Source organism: Ascaphus truei, chromosome 3 (assembly GCF_040206685.1).
Source record: "Ascaphus truei isolate aAscTru1 chromosome 3, aAscTru1.hap1, whole genome shotgun sequence".
NCBI lineage: Eukaryota > Metazoa > Chordata > Amphibia > Anura > Ascaphidae > Ascaphus > Ascaphus truei.
Window position 1 is genome coordinate 417,049,502 of NC_134485.1, and position 19,322 is coordinate 417,068,823.

The 19,322-nt window shown below is 44.3% G+C and overlaps 1 protein-coding gene across 9 annotated transcripts in view; it reads right to left on the bottom strand.

Moving 5' to 3' along the window:
• Positions 1 to 19,322, bottom strand: part of FCHSD2 (FCH and double SH3 domains 2) — a 237,785-nt gene that overhangs the window by 86,515 nt on the left and 131,948 nt on the right. For 8 of the 9 annotated variants that reach the window (XM_075592708.1, XM_075592703.1, XM_075592705.1 and 5 more), the window contains exons 7-8: positions 16,867 to 16,921; positions 14,799 to 14,927 (exon numbers count right to left, since the gene is read on the bottom strand). In XM_075592708.1, the coding sequence (XP_075448823.1) occupies positions 14,799 to 14,927; positions 16,867 to 16,921 (184 nt within the window). The remainder of the gene's footprint in view (positions 1 to 14,798; positions 14,928 to 16,866; positions 16,922 to 19,322) is intronic. The other variant, XM_075592710.1, reaches the window with a different exon arrangement.

Sequence of the window (19,322 nt, forward strand, 5' to 3'; positions counted from 1 at the left end):
GTCATGAGTTGTTTTTTTTTTTCCTTCCAAGTAGCTCCTTCCACAAGGGAACAGCAGGTTTAAAAGAAGATGCATCCAAGCGTGAGGCTATACACAGGGTGTGCACACGGTCAGCATCTGCATTATTATTTTTACCGTAAAATACAACAAGTTCCTTTTTTATTTCGCTTTATTTAGCATAAAACAGACCATAAATATATATATTTTACCGGTTCCATGATGCAAGCAGCACCAGAGTGCCATGGACATTTTGTCACTAGGACCATGTGAATGATCCTTAGGCCCAAATCTACCTCCATGTCCGGAGTGGAAGGGGACGTTGTTCTTTACACTTCTGCTCTTGTTTGCGCTGAAGCGACCTACCATTTCCCCTCATTTGATATATATTTTGTTATATGACAATGCGTGGTAGTGCAGTACACACACAGTCACAGGCACGTCTCTGGCCGGCAAGCTTACAATCTTCTTGCTCTTGCCAGTGTTTCCGGGGAGTAACATGACTTTCCAAAGTTCACAATGGGAAACCATTGGGATTCAAACCGGGGGATAGTGCTTCCAATCCAGTGACAAATACAACGACACCGCTCTTTTCTCAAACGGGAAAAATGTGACCGACTCCAAAAGACTCAAAAACGGTGTTCGTTAAATTTCTATATAATTAGTATTTATTGATTAATGACGTAGTCTTTCCCATGGTCATGATCCTAATCACATGATAACGTTCCTTTCCCATGTCGTGTACCTCTATCCTCTATCTGTGTACATTCAAATCAATGAGTATTTTTTATTCCTCCTAAGTTGTCTGAAATGTTGCGTTTTCCCCAATTATTCTTTCCTGCGCCTGCGTCACAATATTTTTACCGTGATGCGCACCTGTAATGGGAGGAAGCCTGCACAACCCACCAGGTGTTCACAATACACGCGTGCAGTGATTAGAAGGGGAGTGTTTTTAAATCCATGTAAGGCCACGGCCCCAGTCACTGCGTGCAAGAACGCGCTGGAGCGCCAGTTTAAGCGGCGGATCTGCGGTCCCAGGGTCGCGGGTCCGGAAGATTGTTGGCGGGAGCGTGTCTTTTGGCAAAGGTGGGCGCGTATCGCGCTTTCTGCAGGCGCGTGCAGGCAGTGACGAGGGCCGTATATTGTCGGCGCCGTGCACCCCATACCGTGCGTAGATGCGAAGGTGGGTCCAGTCTGGGTCTGAAATTCTGGTCCTCAAAGGCATGCATTCTTGGAAAAAATATTAGGACAGCGTGCAATATATGTTTTATTATAAACATTATTAAACTTCAATTGCCCATATTCCCTGAAGGGTGCTAAACTTTAGCAGGTCCTAACTCCTATTTATTTGAATGGGCATTAGGTCGTGCTAAAGCTTAGCATTCTACAGTGAATGTGGGAAAATGAACCTTATCAGAGACGTTCAGGAAAAGATAGCTTTACTGATAAGGTCATTTGAAGTCAGCATCAAAAAAACAATCCGTGCTTCCTGATGGGATGGAGCCAGTTAAAATAAACACCCAAAAGGTGCCACGTGAAAACTCTATTGCAGGCTTTGGGCCTTAAAAAAAAAAAAAGAGACAGAAAAATACAAATACGATTGGTAATTTACACGTATGAAATAAACCAAAAATAAATAAATATTTAGGAGCCAGTGATTGGAAACCACTGGATTAAAAGCTGAATTTACCACATGACATCCTATTAAGCGAATATCTCATTACACTATTAATGCTGCAATGTTAACCCTTTGCTTGCCAGAACTCCCAGGAGCACATTTATCATAGCGCTCACTATACCCTAGATCCCCCATACTGTCCTGAAGAGAGACTTATTCTATATATCCGTCGGACGAAATTCTCCAGTGAAAAACAGAGTTCTTTCGGAAACGACACGAGGTTTCTAAGAGTATTGGATCTTAAGCCCTTTTTGGAACAGGACCGAGGGGGAACATTTACTGTATGAAAGATATTTTTGTACGTGTGGGTCACATCTCATATGGCCATCATTTAGTTTAGTAACCTGGTCTCAGATTGACATTTTTAAGCTCTGTTCAGCAGTTTCTGGTGTTGAGAGGAAATGTCAAGAGCTGTGTGTTTTTCCTCAACCGCCCTTCTCTGATCAAACCTGAGGAAACAGCAGCAATACAGGCAAAACATAGAGACTCGAGACAGGGAGCAGACGCAAAGCAAGCATCTCTCTCAGCATCAATGACATGCCCTTCACGGACAGAAGGGTAGCAGGTCCTCCTGAGAGTGAAGTGGTTACCAGTTTCTGGCATTGTACCACTTTCTTGACCATTACATACATTTTATACTAAGTTGTGATCGTGGCACAGTCTGTCTTTGACACGTTAAGTCGGTGGAGGACAATCCAGGATGAAATACTACAGTACAATGGAGAGACATTCAGAGATTGTGGTCTGTATAGCAGGTGTAAGGTCAGGGGTTGAAAGCCTAAAGGCGATATTTGAACCTAAGGCCGCGATTATACACCGTGCGCCAAACACAGATTGCCTAATGCCCATGATGCTGCTCCTAGTGCCTAGTTGTCTCTTCAAGCGCGGCCGCGTGACGTCCGGGTCACGTGAGCGGTTCAGCCAATGAGGTTGATATATATAGTTTTGGGGCAGAAGTAAAATAAGGTCACAGCTTTATTTATTTAACAACCTTAAAATAAAACTGTCAGCCAGTTCGCTAGTCCCTGTATGCAGATGACCCTGTGCGTCGCAACTAGTATGGCGGGAGACACACTCTGATCTCAATGGCCCATTGGGGAAATGATCCATACCCAGTCTCCCCCCTTTTGGCCACCTGGGCCCAGCCGCATAACTTGGTGCCCAGCTACTTGGACAGGGGGTACAGCTCCGCCGCATAAGTCGGATGCTCAAGCCATGCCCAATCTTCCTGGGGGACTCCCATTAGGAGGCCCAACCGCATAAATTGCCGCCTCCATTCCTGGCATTTCCCTACACCCTTAATCTGACTGGTCCAACAGTTCCGCCAAAGTTGTGACAATGTATCTTAGAGATATGGTTAGACCTAACAAGAGGGCTGTTTCGGTGGAGTAAACAGTACGGAAGCCAGATTGTAGAGGAACTAGGAGAGAATAAGAGGTAAGAAAATGGAGCAGGCGAGAGAATACAAGGTGTTCTAGAGGCACAAGGCAGGAGAGGGACGGGGCAATAGTTAGAGAGACTGGTATGGTCAAGTTTATTTATTTTAAGTAAAGGTATAACTGTTGCGTGATTCGAGGAGGTGGGAAGAGGTAACAGAGCGGGAGGAGTTGAAAATATGTGCAAGTGTGGGGATTAGAGTAGGAGCAAGAGGTTTGCGGAGATGCGAGGAAATGCGGTCAAGAGAACAAGTGGTAGAGGGAGAGGAGATCAGCAGCGACACATTCTCTGTGACAGAGGAAAAACTAAAGGAAGGCAGGAGGACAGTTAGGAAGAGGAGATGTATAATATGAGGAGGAACAGAAAGTGAAAAGGAGCGCACGATCCAACGGAGCAAGGAGAGGACCCAATACCAAAAAAAAATAAACTTTATTGGGTCATAAACCTAAAATCCAACGCGTTTCGAACGCTGGTGCGTTCTTTATCGTCCTTGATAAAGATCGCACCAGCGTTCGAAACGCGTTGGATTTTAGGTTTATGACCCAATAAAGTTTATTTTTTTTTGATCGTGCGCTCCTTTTCACTTTCTGCATCTGCTATCCTGGAAGCGGCACATCCTGCCAGTCCCAAACCAAGGATTCGCGAGTACTTTATTACTGCTACAAGGTTGCCTCCAATGAGACTAATCGTGGGGGGTTATTCCTGTCCATTACCTGTCTTCAGGAGGCTTATTACCTTATATTGCTAGCTACACTCACTATTACTGTGTTCTGGATTACTTGGACATTGGCATTGGCTATCATTGGTTATTATACCTAGCATTTGAGCGCTTCTTCATCTCTATCTAATATGAGGAGGATAAAGGATAACAAATATTTGCACCTGGATTGAAAGCTTGTTGAACGCTAGACAATAGAGTTGTAATAAATGGAACGGTTTCAGGTTGGGCTAAAGTTGTAAGTGGAGTACCTCAGGGATCGGTACTGGGCCCTCTGCTTTTTAACTTGTTTGTTAATGACCTTCAGGTTGGCATAGAGAAAAAGTCTCCATCTTTGATGATGACACTAAATTGTTTAAGGTAGTAAAATCAAAGCAGGATGTCATTTCTCTCCAGAAAAACTTGGGATAGACTGGAAACTTAGGCAGGTAAGTGGTTAATGAGGCTTAAAACAGATAAATGCATCCACAGTTAACCCTATAGATACCGGAGCCAGGAACACACAATCCCAGAGCAACACTGCAGCCACGATGATTAAAGCCAATTAGGCGATCACAGAGGTTGGGGACAATCTGACCACGGCGATTGTGAGGTCCCCCGATGGGAACCAGCAGACCCAAGCAATGTTGAAGAGAAGCTTGTGGGGAGCGCAGGTGTCACCATATATATGCAAAGGAAAATAAATATAGTGTGGTATGTCTATACAGGTACAGCAATCAACACAGGAATCATGAATGGGAACTCACATTCTGCCTGTTGTAATACAGCATTTGAAACAGCAATAGATGCAGTGGATGGATTCAGCACTGTGCAGGGGGGTCTGGCTTGTGGACACTCCCTGATGTCAGCAGGACAACCCTCAATAGAATGAAAGAGACGACTCTAGTGCAACATTGTATGTTCACGTTTGATATATTGAAAATAGGCAATTGCTATTGCACTTACATGAGCAACTTGTGCTTAGACACATAAAAATCGATGCGCAGCATAGGTGTGTGTCATCCCCCTCACTCCCGAAGTTGCGTCGCGTCACTTCCGGTCCGGCCCGTCGCGTCACTTCCGGTTTCGTCGGCGATCGCAGAATGGGTCAAAACGGGTTCTGGGGTATGCTGGGCACACATCTGGACTGCTGCAAGGTTCACTCAACGCGTTTCGCTGGCGTGGCAGCTTCGTCAGGAGTCCGATCCTGCGCATGTGCAACAGGTGTAAACTGTTCAATCTGTAATCAAGGTATTGTTTGGGTATATAAGGGTTCATTCTTCCTCCCCCAAGCAAATTTGTCCCTGAGGAAGCTCCTTTGCTGGAGGGAAACGCACGTTGGACGCGCCATGTTGTCAGTCTCCTACTTGGAGCTGCTTTTATGTAGTGCTCTGTAGTCTCCTGGCTTTATCTATGTAGATCTGAATTGGGGATTTCACTAACACTCAGTGCGCAAGCATTCCTGCTATTTATATGATATGACTATTTGGAGTGTGCTGTAGAATGATTCAATGATCAATATGCTGTGAACATTTGCTTCACTATGCTGTGAATCATTTACCCTCCATCACTATACTATCAGTAGCACTTCTATATATATTGGATGGTAATACATTTATAACTAACATCCTTAAGTGCTCTGTGGTTTACAAGTCTAAGCAGGACTGCTGTATTTTCACGACACATCTTAGTCACTGAGTTTGCACGTTTATTTATTTACAATTACAAGTGTACCTGATCTCACAGGTGCCCCAAATGGGTTCATACCCTGACTAAGTAGCGTTCTGTGTCCTGAAGTCTCTACTACTAATTGTTGTTTGAGACCACTCCAACACACAATCACTGACACAGACGCTAGGTACTGTCAATTTAATTTATTTTTAATGCACAATACACGACGTTTTGGTAACATATGTTTTATGAAAATATATTAAAAGTTAAATTTTAAATTAAGTAGGAGTGCAGTATAGTGAATTCTTTTAGGAGACACATCCATTTTGTGTTTTCCTTCCCCCCCTTTCTGATTCACTTTTCAGTTCACAGTTTGCACCCACTTTTTTGGATTACCATTTATTCACTCATTATTTGCTTCAATTGGTGTGGTTTTGTGATCACTCCCTAACCCTAGTGTTTCTTTTAGAATGTGAGTTCCCATTCATGATTCCTGTGTTGATTGCTGTACCTGTATAGACATACCACACTATATTTATTTTCCTTTGCATATATATGGTGACACCTGCGCTCCCCACAAGCTTCTCTTCAACATTCAAGAAAGGAGAAAACTGGAACTTCTCCAAAGAGGGTTGAGCAGCAAAGTTTGCCATCATTATTATATTTGAGCACACTTATATATCACATATTTTTATTGATTTATTTATTTATTTTCACCTTCATTAGTAGCGCCTCACAATTTCTGTTTTAGACCAAAGCAATGTCAGAAAGACTCCCCTAGTGATGCACAAAGCGGTATAAAGCCGTCAATGATCGGCGTACTCACGAAACCATCCACAGGTGAACCGAGGGCATCCGAGGAAAACCGAGGGCAATGAGTTGATAAAGCGCCCCTGGCGAGAAACGCGTTGGAGGTTTCTCTTTTTAATTAGGATTATGCTTTAATAAATTTTTGTTATTTTTCTATTGGCCTCCACTTCTCTTTTTCTTTTTGCTGTGCTCCTCTCTACCCTTCTAACAAATTAAATGGGGCGACATTAGATGAACCCTTGATGAAGAAGAAGGATTTAGGAGTGCCTGTAGACAGCAGGCTTAGCAGTAGTGCTCAAACTTATGCAGCAGCTGCAAAGGCAGACAAGATCTTATCTTGCATTAAACCGGGAACGGATGGAAGGGAAGTAAGAATAATGATGCCCCTGTATAAAGCATTAGTAAGACCACACCTTGAAATGGAGTACAGTTTTGGGCACCACTACATTAAAAAAACAAAACATTATGGAACTAGAAAAAGTGTAGAGAAGAGCCACCAAATCAATAAAGGGGATGGAAGATCTGACTTATGAGGAGAGGCTACCTAATTTAGATTTGTTTACATTAGGAAAAAAAAAAGATGTCTAAGAGGGGATATGATAACTTAATACAATATGTTCAGGGTCAATACAAAGCGCTTCCAAAAAAATTATTCCACCCACGGGCAGTAGAAACGACATGCGGTCATCCCTTATGGTTGGAGGAAAGAAGATTTCGCCAGCAACAAAGGAAAGGGTTCTTTACAGTAAGGCAGGGGTGCGCACCCCTGCCTGCTCTCCTTACCTCCCTGCGACCCCCCCTCCCTCATTGTCTTGACGCCGCGGGGTCACGTGATATCCCGTGGCCATGGCGGCGAGTCGCCGAAGACAAGGGAGAAGACATTGCAGAGGCCTCACGTGATCCCCCGGCATTTAATTTAAATGCCGTGGGAAAGAGGACGGGGCTTCTGCAACCGCCGCGCCCCCCCCTTGTGCACCCCTGCAGTAAGGGCAGATAAAATGTGGAAGCCCTTACTCATGGACACTCTAATGGCAGATACAATAGATATCTTTAAAAAAAAATCGCCCATCTTTTTTTTAGAAAGGAAAGGTGTACAGGGATATACCAAATAAGTAAACATGGGAAGGATGTTGATTCAGGGAGAAATCTGATTGCCAATATTTGGAGTCAGGAAGGAATTAATTTCCCCCTTATCAGACAACATTGGTTAATGTTTCACTAGGGTTTCTTGTTTGCCTTCCTCTGGATCAAAATACTGCAAATATAGGAGAAGTATCTGTTGTCTAAATATCGCATACAGCAAGTTGAACTTGATGGACACCTCTTTTTTTCAACCACATCTACTGTGCAACTATGCGACAGAGGGGATGCCTTGGTGAAACTGCCAAGATAAGCAGCACCCTAAATGTATTGTTTATTGCACTCATAGCTCCTCCCAACAATAAAGGAATTAATATTTAATGTACACATGCGCAGAATGACACTTCAACGTAAGCCTTGGTTTCCCTTCAGTGGGAATGAACAGCAGCAACACAGTGTAAATCAGCCGAGGAATTAAAGTGGAGTCAAGAGCAAAAGGCAGTGGGCCAAGAGGTCCTTATCTGGTGTTACATTGTAGGTTTCTCGTCCCTCTGCAAAGGAATGTGGCATTGCTTTTGGAAGAACACAAAACGCAAAGTGGCCAAAATCAGCAGCACATCGCCATTCCTGATAGGTTCATGATTGTTTCCTGCCGGTGCAACCCTTCCACCCTCACTAATAAGGCTGCGTCCATGGAAGGACAGGCAGCGCTGAGCCGTGCGGACGCTCCGCGCTGAGCCCCGGCATTCTCAATGAGGATGTCTTGAGAGGGGGCTTCTGCGAGTGTCCGCCGGCGTGCTGAGGCGTTAGGTTTTTCAGCCGACAGCCAATGCTGTTTTTCAAACCGCTGTCGGCTGAAAACCTCCAATCGCAGCAAAGCAGCGTCAACGTCACGGCGCCGTGACGTTGGCGCCGTTGATGTCGGTGCGTCGCAGGCTATTGGCCCAGCGACGTCACTGCCCCGCCTCCCCCCGCCTCCCGATCGCGCACGCTGGCTGCCAGTCTATGGCATCGCTGCTGACCGGGCAGGCGAGCCTCAGCGTCAGCACGGAGGAGCGCGGGCTGAGGCTCTATGGACACAGCCTGACTTGGCAGCAGAGTCCATACCCTGGCAGGAGTTTCTATGGTAGAATTTAAGAGAGGTAGAGTATCGGGAGAGCAGGCCATTTGTATGGGGAGTAAACATCTTCAATGACTTTTACTCTATGGCAAACCCAAAGCAAAAAAACAACATTGACCCTCCCAACATTGTGATTGATTTTCTTAGAAAGATTCAATTTACCTTAAAGTCATCGTCTTCCTTATTTGTAACTTTTGAAAATTCAGTAGCCGTCACTTTCGTTGGGAACATGGAATTGTAAATACTGCCCACAGCATTTATTTCCCATGGGGGAGGGGGGAGGCAGGTGGGGGGGTGGGCAGGTGGGGGGGGGGGCAGGTGGGGAGGGGAGTTCAAATATTTTACACATTTTATTAAAAATATTGATACTTGTCCAATAATAAAAAACTGAGGTCAAATCAGCTTTTTAACTTGTAAAACACTGACCTTCGCTCCTTGAGAAAGGGCAGTTCATGCCCAAAACTAGTGGGAGGAGGTCATTCCTTTTTTGTTCGTCCTGAGTTTCCGTTTTAAGTAGCTCAATAAAAGTTTTTTGTTTTGAATTTTTCACTGGTGAGTCTCAGTCTATAGGAGCGGCTGCTGCTTCGATCTTCTACTTTTCCTACTGTCCTTCGTTCACTTACACCCTGGTCAGAATTAGAAACTCTTAACCCCTCCAATGCCCTATGGCAGGGGACTCCAAACCTGTCCTCAAGTGCCGCACACAGGCCAGCTTCTATGGATATCCCTCTTTCAGCACAGGTGGCTCAATCAGTGTCTCAGTGCTTGACTGAGCCACTGATTGAGCCGCCTGTGCTGAAACACGGATATCCATAACAGCTGGCCTGTGTGCGGCTCTTGAGGACAGGTTTGGAGACCCCTGCTCTATGGCATTAGGGAAACATTGCAAGGGCTGGCGCCCTGATGAACGTTCCCCAATGTCATGACTTCCTTGCCGACATGTAGGGCAGCTTGGGGATTCAGGCTCATTGATGCAATAGGGAAAACGAGGATGAAGACCCCTCTAAAATCTAAAAGAATGAATAGACTGGGGATATTTCAGATTGCAGTGTATAGTTCTAGTCATTGTTTTATATGACATATTCCTTCTCGTGAATATAAGGTGGGTTGTGACTCCTGATGAAATCGCCGGAGTCCTTGACTGCCCGTGTGAAGCAGGCTCAATGACATTTACATACACCCGAGACTTCCCCTGCACATTTTGCTGGTGCTGCCAAGGATGCGTTCCCCCCGGCAGAAGAAGAGAGGAAGTGTCTGTCTGCAGGAAGCATGCAGCCAACTTCAGAGGAGATCAAAGCCTATTCGATCATTGCCTCGCCAATGCTAATGCAAATAAAGGGAACACACACAGAATAGATGGAATGGGCCACTCCTGAGGGCCAATGAACACTGCTGTCTGGTACCACAGCCAACTAGTCCAAGCTTGCTACGCTGATCACTGCAGGTGGCCAACGCGGCTAATTATAATGTACAATGAAACCAGGTGTATATTGTGGTTTTATTTTATTTTTTTAACTTCTTCCATTATACAGGAGACAGCACAAGGGCCCGGGGATTTCCGTGAGTGTGTCACATGGCCACCGAGACGTTTATCTAATAGAACCAATGATTTAATTGGCGTGATAAGATACGTTTTATGGTGAAAATAAAAGAACGCTCGGAAGTTCCGGTTTCTTTTTTATAGGGATATTTCCTCAGTTACACGGCGCCGGATTGGCTATGGTTTTCAAGTTTGATGGATAGTTTGATCGAGAAATCAGAAGAGAAGTAAATCTTTTTTTTTGGTGGGGGGGAGGGGGGGAGCGCGAGTGTTTTAAAATAAATACCAATTTGACTTTTAAAGTAACAGCTCCGGCATGTTCAATTCAATACTTGTAAAATATTTGGAGAAATTAAAGCAGGAACAGAATACTGAATATATGTCGGATTGATTTCCTGTGGGTTTTTTTTGTAGGGGTTTCCCCTCCTTAACCTCTACGTGGCTCTACAACACATTGCTCCAATTTGCGGATTCTCTATATAGGAACAATGAGTACAAGAATTCCTTTGCCAGAGGCCCAGGCGGTCTGTAGGGCGCGTGCCGCGTGTAATATCTCCGCCATGGCCTGGAGCTGTTTACCTTTGCTGATCATTCTGGATTTGAAGCACCAGGTGGTTTTTCTCTTCCACTTTGAGACAACACACCCTTAGATAATTATAGGTAAATCATTTAATTAAAGGTGCAGTGCTGCTTAGCAACAGACATTAACAGCTGCTTTAGAATGCACGCTATTTATTCTGGCTTTGCAAATGATGACAAAAAAACATAGTAATAAGAAATAAATATAGTATACAATGGTGCTGGGTTAAGGTGTTTTTGTAACTCATACCTAACAGGGAACCTAGTACGGATTCCAATGTTGTAGTGATCAGGGCCACGTTTATTCAGGTGTGTTTAGAAAACCACAATGATGTGGAAAAAGGGGAAATGATGGTGAAGATTCATTCATTTTCATTGTGCAGCTTCAGACGCTGTATCAGGTTACTCTTCAAATCTGATGAGGGCAAACAGAGGACGCGCGAGCCGGGTGGCATGGGGCAAACGGAGGCGCGTGGGTGCCACAGGGCAAACAAAGGGGCGCGTGGGTGCCACAGGGCAAACAAAGGTGTGTTGCGTGCCACAGGGAAAAGACGGAGGAGCGCTGGGTGCCACAGGGAGAAAATAGAGACGCGCTGGGCGCCACGGGGAAAAACCAGAGGCCCGCTGGGCGATACGGGGGGAAACGTATGCATGTTTAGTTTGTAGACGTTAGTCATAGCACTCCTCAATTCAAGTATTCAAAACAGATCACTTCTTAATTGTAGCATCAGGAAATAATTAAAAAGGAGAGAACAGCAAAACAAAACCAGCGACAACACATACTGACTTGGACTAGCGCCTGGGGCCCAGACAGACCTTCTAATGGTCTTGTGGCGCTAGTCCAAGTCAGTATGTATTGTTGCTGGTTTAATTCTGCCGTGATCACACTTTTTTTTTTAATAGTTTCCTGATGCTACAGTAGAGAAATTGGATGTTTTGAAGACTTGACTTGAGGAGTGTCGGTCGCCTGCGCAGAGACGGAAGTGACTAGTTGGAAACAGCAGGGTAAACGGGAGCGGACCAGTCAGGATCGAGGATGGATGCCGTGATGACTACGCGCACGCCAGAACGTGGACATGCGTGCACATGCAGTTGGTGTATCACGGAAGAAGGGAACAGACGGGCAAGGATCTACGCGGGACAGCTGGTGATAATTTTGACGTTTTTCACGTTGTTTAGGACTATAAATATGGGACTTTTTGGGCTAAGGGTATGTCAGTCACTTAAAAAAGGCCACTCGGATGGTCGAAACGTTGTGTTAATCTGACAACACATAACATTTTTGGAAATCCGTAGTGCCCTGAATCATTCTCTGATACATTGATTCTGAATTATTTTGACAGATACTTCCCTGAGCCAGGAGCACAATATGTATTGACGAAATTTAAATTTGGTGTGCAGCATATAACCTTTTACTTGTCCATTACCTTGTGAACCATGGAAGTGTTGAGCAGCCAGCCATCAAGCACCCAGCTAGCCATAAACATATCTATATTACGGATGTACGTTGGGTGAGATGGGGGGGGGGGGGGGGAAGTGATGGCACAATGTAATGTTTCATTAGGTTTTTTTGGTTTTCATTTACTTCAAAAGCAAAACAATTAATGGAAACCTGGAGATGACGAGAAGCAGGTAACATGCTATCGAAAAAAGGCCGATGGGAGACAGAATAGGCCGGACGTAACTGGAAGGCCATTTAAAAATATAAATACTTTATATTTCACAGTCTACCCTGGACCTCAGACGTGGCACTTGAATAGTGTTTTTAAAATGAAGCAGCTGGTATTTATGAAAAGAACAACACTTTTTATTGAAGGATGAGATGAGATTTATTTTTATATCTTATGGTTATATCATACAACAAGGAGAATCCTAATTAAAAAAACAATTTAGGTAGCAAGAGGAATATAAAGAATAGTGTACAGGGGGAGAGAGAGTTGGACAGATTCATGGTGGGTTTTTTTTACCATCCATATTGAAGAAAGACACACACACACACACACACACACACACACACACACACACACACACACACACACACACACACACACACACACACACACACACACACACACACACACACACACACACACACACACACACACACACACACACACACACACACACACACACACACACACTTCCCTCATATCTCACTGCCTCAAAGTGGCAGGAAGGTGGAATTGATGTTCTAGCACAGGGGAGCGCAAACTTTTCCTGCTGCGCCCCCGTCTGCCTGCTCTGGAGATCGCACCCCCCTCCTACCTGGCAGCTGCGCCAAATGACGCTCCGGGACCACGTGACGTCTGGTCACGTGACCCGCAGCGTCATTTGACGCCTGTGACGTCCCATGACCCCGCGGCGTCAAATGACAGGACATGCCCTGGAGTCGCGTCAAAGCGTCTGAATCCCGGTAAGTTTTATTGAGGCCTCACGCAATCACCCAACATTTAATTTAAATGCCATGGGGAAGAGCGCGGGATCCCTGCAACCGCCCGCGCCCCCCCCCGACAAATCTCCTGCGCCCCCCAGTTTGCGTACCCCTGTTCTAGAAGATGTATAGTGGCACATGTGTTGTTAGGTTTAACCATACTATGAAAGCTTAAATATAGCCAGCTAAAGTGGGGAAGGTACTTGCCAACATGCAACCAAATGAGACCGGCATGGAAAGTAAAGCCTCCAACTCCCAAATATGGAAGACACCAAAAAAGCAATGTCCTCCATTCTCCGGAGGCTGGATTGTCCCTGTGCTTGGCAGCGTTCAGGAACAAAACATGGTGGCAGAGGGTGCTAAGAACCTCCAGAGGATCATTGGGGAGGCCTTCATCCAGCAGTGAATCGACACGGGCTAAAGATGATAAATATATATATATATGTGTATAACATGGTTAGTATATTCTACCTGTCTCTCCTCCCTGTCACGTAACCCCTAAGCATTCTAGGCTGTGACAGGTTTATTCTGTGGGCTTTTGACCCCCCCATCCCCCCTCGTGCTCTTCTCTGGGTGACAAAAGTGTGGTAATGACTCATGGCTTGTGTATAGCCTATCTGGTATAGGTACAGACCCTGAGCCCGCCCCTTCCTGGTCTTTCAGAGGGGAAGTGCCAAATGTTAATCAGTCTGTTCCCCTCCTCGTTAGGAGGTGGATTCCCTCTCTCCCAGCTGGGAGGGAGAGGCCAGCCAGGCGTCATAGCTGGCCTATAAGATCTAAAGGCTCCAGAGTCCTGAGCAAGCACAATCCAGATTCCTGGGATCATCTGAAACCTTTCACCTCTGTGTAACATCTACTATAGTGATTGCCAATAAAGTCCCTTGTTCTATTTAACACCTGCCTGGATCTGGTCAGTGAGCATGGTGTAAGAGTGCTTCAGAGGGGACTGCCTCTAATGTTCTTAGAGCCTAATGAGGCTGGAGGCGCTGAACACCGAAGAGAAGGAACTGCAGATGACATCAAATGCCTGTCCTGGTCTCCACTACAACGCAGACAGCTCAGATCTCCTGAACCTCACAGGTATGCATCAGCACCACACAGTAGTAACAGCAGTTAATCTCCCAGAGGGGGGGTGGGGGTACATGTGCTACATATGTATATATATACAAACACACACACGTATATATAGATCTGCTGCAGAACGCAATCAAAACAATAGACACACCCCTGCTAAAGGGTGGTCAGTTTTGTCATGCAACCAGACTACTTGTAATTCTGTAAATTAAAAATAATACAAAAGCAAATCTAAAAAAAAAAAAAAATGTTTGTACAATGGAGGGATATGCTGTGGGCCAATAACATGTCAGCGCCAAAAGACACCCTTAACTTGAATGGGCTGGAAAGTATGTTTTGGAGCTGGAAAGGAGTCTTGTGGTAGAGCACTGCTTAGGAAATATGGGCCGTAAACCCCAGTAAATGTAGGGTCGTCATAAATTGTGATCTTATAATGCAGACGAGACTACTTCACAGATTGTGCATTATAGTCAGAGCTAAGTTTTTACATACACCATATGTTCAACTCCCACTATCCAGTGTACTGTCATCAAACCTCATGATAAACCCTTTTGCCAGAGACGGCTGCAACAGTACACACTGCAATGCGCTTCCTCCGCAAGGTGTTGCATCTCCCCGATACCTGAAACAATTTGATATTCAGGATTACAGTGTCCTGTAAAAGCGAAGGCTCTCAGAACTCACCTTCATGGTGTTAGCCAGGTCAGTCTGGTAGTAGCGGTCCTGGTGAGCGTTTGCAGCTGCCAGTGTAAGGAGATAGTCGTTCCTTGCATGGGTAGCTTTGGAGTTGCATTCTGACCGCCTTGCTTTTAACTGCGTAAGAAAAGCAGATCGTAATGGGAAGATGGCACATCAGAAAAGTTGGTAAATATGCGGCTATATAAAGAACTACTGTATGGGGCAAAAACAAAAGGAAGGTGCAGTTCCTCCTCAAACTGATCTAATTGAGCGACAAGATGCACAATAACCACAGTGTGGAGTCAGAGAAGGGTCCCGTCACTCCCCTCCATTAATGCTACGCTGGGGTTTGCCAAATGGAAAAAGCGGACAAGTTTCCCTAATGATTCATGCTTCAGATCCCAGAAGGTACGGCATCACTGGTTGTGTACCTCAGGCGTTCTGGGCCTGAACCCTTCCTCACTGCTACTCTGATTTGTGGTCCCATATGCCCTTATTACGAAACCAGGCGCAGACATACCAGGTTGGGGCCAGCTTCCATGGACCCAATCAGGAGCAAAGCTTTCCAAAAACCTTACGAAAGCTACTGTGCATACCATATATCTCCCAAAAGATAAAAGATGAATCCCTATAGGTTGACCCAAAATACTTTGCTGTGCTACAGAATGTAATCAATGATAAATCCTTGTAGATATACTGTATGTTAGCACCAAAAACAAAACACGATTATACCCCTCCCTCCTATCCATCCCACTCCTCCCTGCTTTATTTCTGTATCCTTCTCCCCCTGATTTTATGTTCTTTGCTTTAAGAAAAACTCTAATAAAAAGTTAAAAAAAAAAAAAAATCTAATTGAAAAGGATTCACAGCGATTTCACACATTACCATCATTTTATCTGAAATCAATGGGGCTTTCTGTGCGGCAGCGCAGAATTCGTGCAAACGCACTTTATATAACAAGGCCCCACTGTTTATCGCAAGCCTCTGTGATTATGCATGTTGATGTCCAGTGATCCCACACAGCAGGTGAGGGCTGGTGGTCAGGTTAACTTTGGTCTGGTCATTTTTAGAAATGAAAACCTCATTTCAAAACTCGGTAGTACAGAAAACAAATCTAAGACAGAGGTATGACCAGTCACACAGACAACGCAGACACGTCTATCATTTCCTTTCAAATAGCAATGCAAAAAGAAAACAGGTTTAACAGCAGTAATGGACTATTTAGCTCAGGGGCGGCCAACTCTGGCCCTCAAGAGCCACCAAGAGGTCAGGTTTTTCAGGATATCCCTGTTTCTGCACAGGTGCCCCAATCACTGGCTCAGTCAACGACTGAAGCAGGGATATCCTGAAACCTGACCTGTTGGTGGCCTCCCGAGGAATGGGGTTGGTCACCCCCCGATTTAGACTCTTTCCTATTAGTGGATCCAGCCGACTAATAATTGTATATTTTGGCTGCATTCATCCAAGATACTGCGCGATTTTAGGGGTCCCCATTGCAAACCAAAATAAAACTTGAATGCCCAGTGGAAGTAGTATCATTCCGAAGAATGGGAATAGACAATGTAGTCATGGAGTCCAGATTACCCAAAAGACAAAGGTGTTAAACTCGAAGGTGATTCGGGAATGCGTCACGGATGAAAAAAGTGACATTACAGCAAATGCAGTCCTTATTGGGCCTACTGAACTTTACACGTGGGGTTATCCCAATGGGGCGTGTTACACCACCGTATAACAAGAGTTAAAAGCAGATTTACCAATATGGGGAAAATTACCAATTTCTATGGCAACCGTTTATGGTGAAACTAGAACAACACCTTTATAACCACGCACCAGGCGCACATGGTGTTGGAGCCTATTTTTTTTAGGCGAATGGTGTGCCGAAGTATGGCCACAGGGCTGGGCTGAGAGGCGCTTTATAATATGGCATTCCTGGAATGGTTCCACATAATAATGGCAGTGGGCTTACAAACTTGCCAGCAAACACACAGAATTTTGGTCAGGCAACATGGCGGCGGTATGTGCAGTGAACAGCTTGAAGGCAAGTTTTGGTAGGTTTGTTATTTTAAAGCCTCACCTTCACGTTCGCCTTCTGTAAACTTATCCTCGACTGGAACAGACTGAGTTTGGATCTGTGACCAAAAAATAAATAAAAATGAATATGTTACCATTGTATGTTACATATTGTTACAGCACAGATAGCTGGAATATTACAACATTACTGTGACAAAACAGCAAAACACTGATTTATGATAACACAGGAGTTATAGACACACAGGGAAGTTACATAGTCCCCACGTGCCTTTTGTAAAAAGGGCATTAATCAGTAAGGTATAGGAGGGAAACATTTCCATCAGACACTAACATGTGAAACAGGTCCCAAATCAGTTTGGGAATGACGCTAAGACATGCAGACTATGTTGATCTATTGCTGGACGAAGGGGGTTGTGCAAATTTCATTTTCAACAGGTTATCAGTTGTTTGGAGGTTAGTGGCCTCTCCTCCCAGGGTTTAAGCTCACCCCTCACCACTTTTTAAAGTAAGGAAGGTTCTTTCATTATGCTGTATGGATGGAGTCTCTGCAGTCATTCTCCCTCTAACAGAGGTAAAAGAGAAGTTTCAACAGGTTAGTGATAGGACCTGCAAAATGTGGTTATGCCTTGACGTTGGCTTGCAGGCTTATAACACTTTGGCCAAAGGGTTTAACTAAAGGGTTTAACTAAATGACCCTTATTTATGAGAACATTATAATTGAAGTATTTAACTATATACTAATTACTATATATTTTGTCAAAATTGGATGTCTTTTGTTGTGGACGAAGGACTCCCAGGTAATCCATGTTGTGCTGACACATTTTCTCATTTCACCTCCTTATCTTACTTTCAGTCGTCGTCTTTTGATATCCTGGGGGAGGTGGGGAGTGTGTGTGTGTGTAGAAATTAAAATGGCAGTAGGCCGGACATATCGCAAGAAGAAATTACCATAGTTGACAAAGATGATATGTGACTAGATTCCAAGAGAGATTAAAAAACCAAGACTACGGCCAAAAGTAAGTTGGGAGGATGAAATAATAAAATTTGTTGGAGCAACATGGTGGAGAGGCTTGTGACCGCAGTTCCTGGAAGATCATTGGGGAGCCCTTGCCGATCGAGCAGTGGATCAACAGGGGCTGAAGATGATGATATATACACAATAAATATATATATATATATATATATATAAAATAAATAGGATATATTTTACATTATATATATGAGGTATCTGTACCGTGTTAGCTGAGCTTAATAATCAAAAACAAATAGTCGATACCGTTCTATGGCTAACGAAATGCTTTTATTTGTGCGAGCTTTCCAGATACACTGATCTCTTCTTCGGGCAATGTTACAATTGATTAAGCCCCCCCCCCCCAAAAAAAAACTTTCTTAGAAACAAGGCAACTGGAATGTTATCTGTGGTGAAGCCTATATTTCCCCCCCCCCTCCCCCTGCAATATGCGATTTATGACTCTGCAAGATCTTGTGTTAACTACCTTTAACATGAATAGCAGATTATCTACCCAAAGCGGGCGACACGAGCGGTCAGACGCAATTTAGTGATTGTTCAACGTACACCAAGAAACGCAGACAGCACAAACTCCTCTCTCAAATCCACGAGGAATCCAGCACACACCAAACTACTGCAACTTCTGTAAGATCTTGGCGGTTTGCGGATACTCCTGCCACAGCGTGAAGCAAGGACTCTGGCAGTGTGTGGACCGCCTTCAGATTCAACATACAGTATATCTGACTGGGGCTCATGTCTTACTGGCGATTGGGACTGCTGTTTACTGCTATGGTGACGTCACTACTACTGAGATTGATCTCACAAATGCCGTTTTATTCAAGTCCTCTTGTGAGTGCATGTCCAAGAGAGCCTTTTTTATTTTTGTAACATTAAAACGAATTCATACAGTACTGTATCACGCTATGGAGCTTGCGCTTCTTTCTCCTTTTTTTCTTTTAGGTATTCTGGTGTGGCAGCATCACTTCTGAAGCTCGTTCCATTCCGGATTCTCTATTATCTTCTGGCATTGTTTGAATATTTTATCTAATAATTAATTATTTTATTATTGTTGTTGTTGTTGTTGTTGTTATAGGTTATTATAGTACAGCTCAACCCCCTTATAACGCTGTGCTTGGGGTCCAAAGAATCACATCGCGTTATAAGCGGGTCGCGTTAGAAATAATGTACAATTGTATGCATTGTACAATAAAGTATTTAAGATACCCATAACCGTGTTGTAAAGTATTAATAGATACGGAAATTGGGAGCCACGCTTGCGTCGCGTTATAAGCGTATTCGCCTTGTAACGGATCGTGTTATAACGGGGTTGAGCTGTAATAGGTTTTCCCAGTTGCTATATATACACATACATACATACACACTGTGTAGTATATTTACACCTTTATACTGGGTTTCACATACATATATACTTAGCTATCACGCCTATATATACACTAGGTGCAAGTTGTAGCGCTACTCTATTGTTTTTG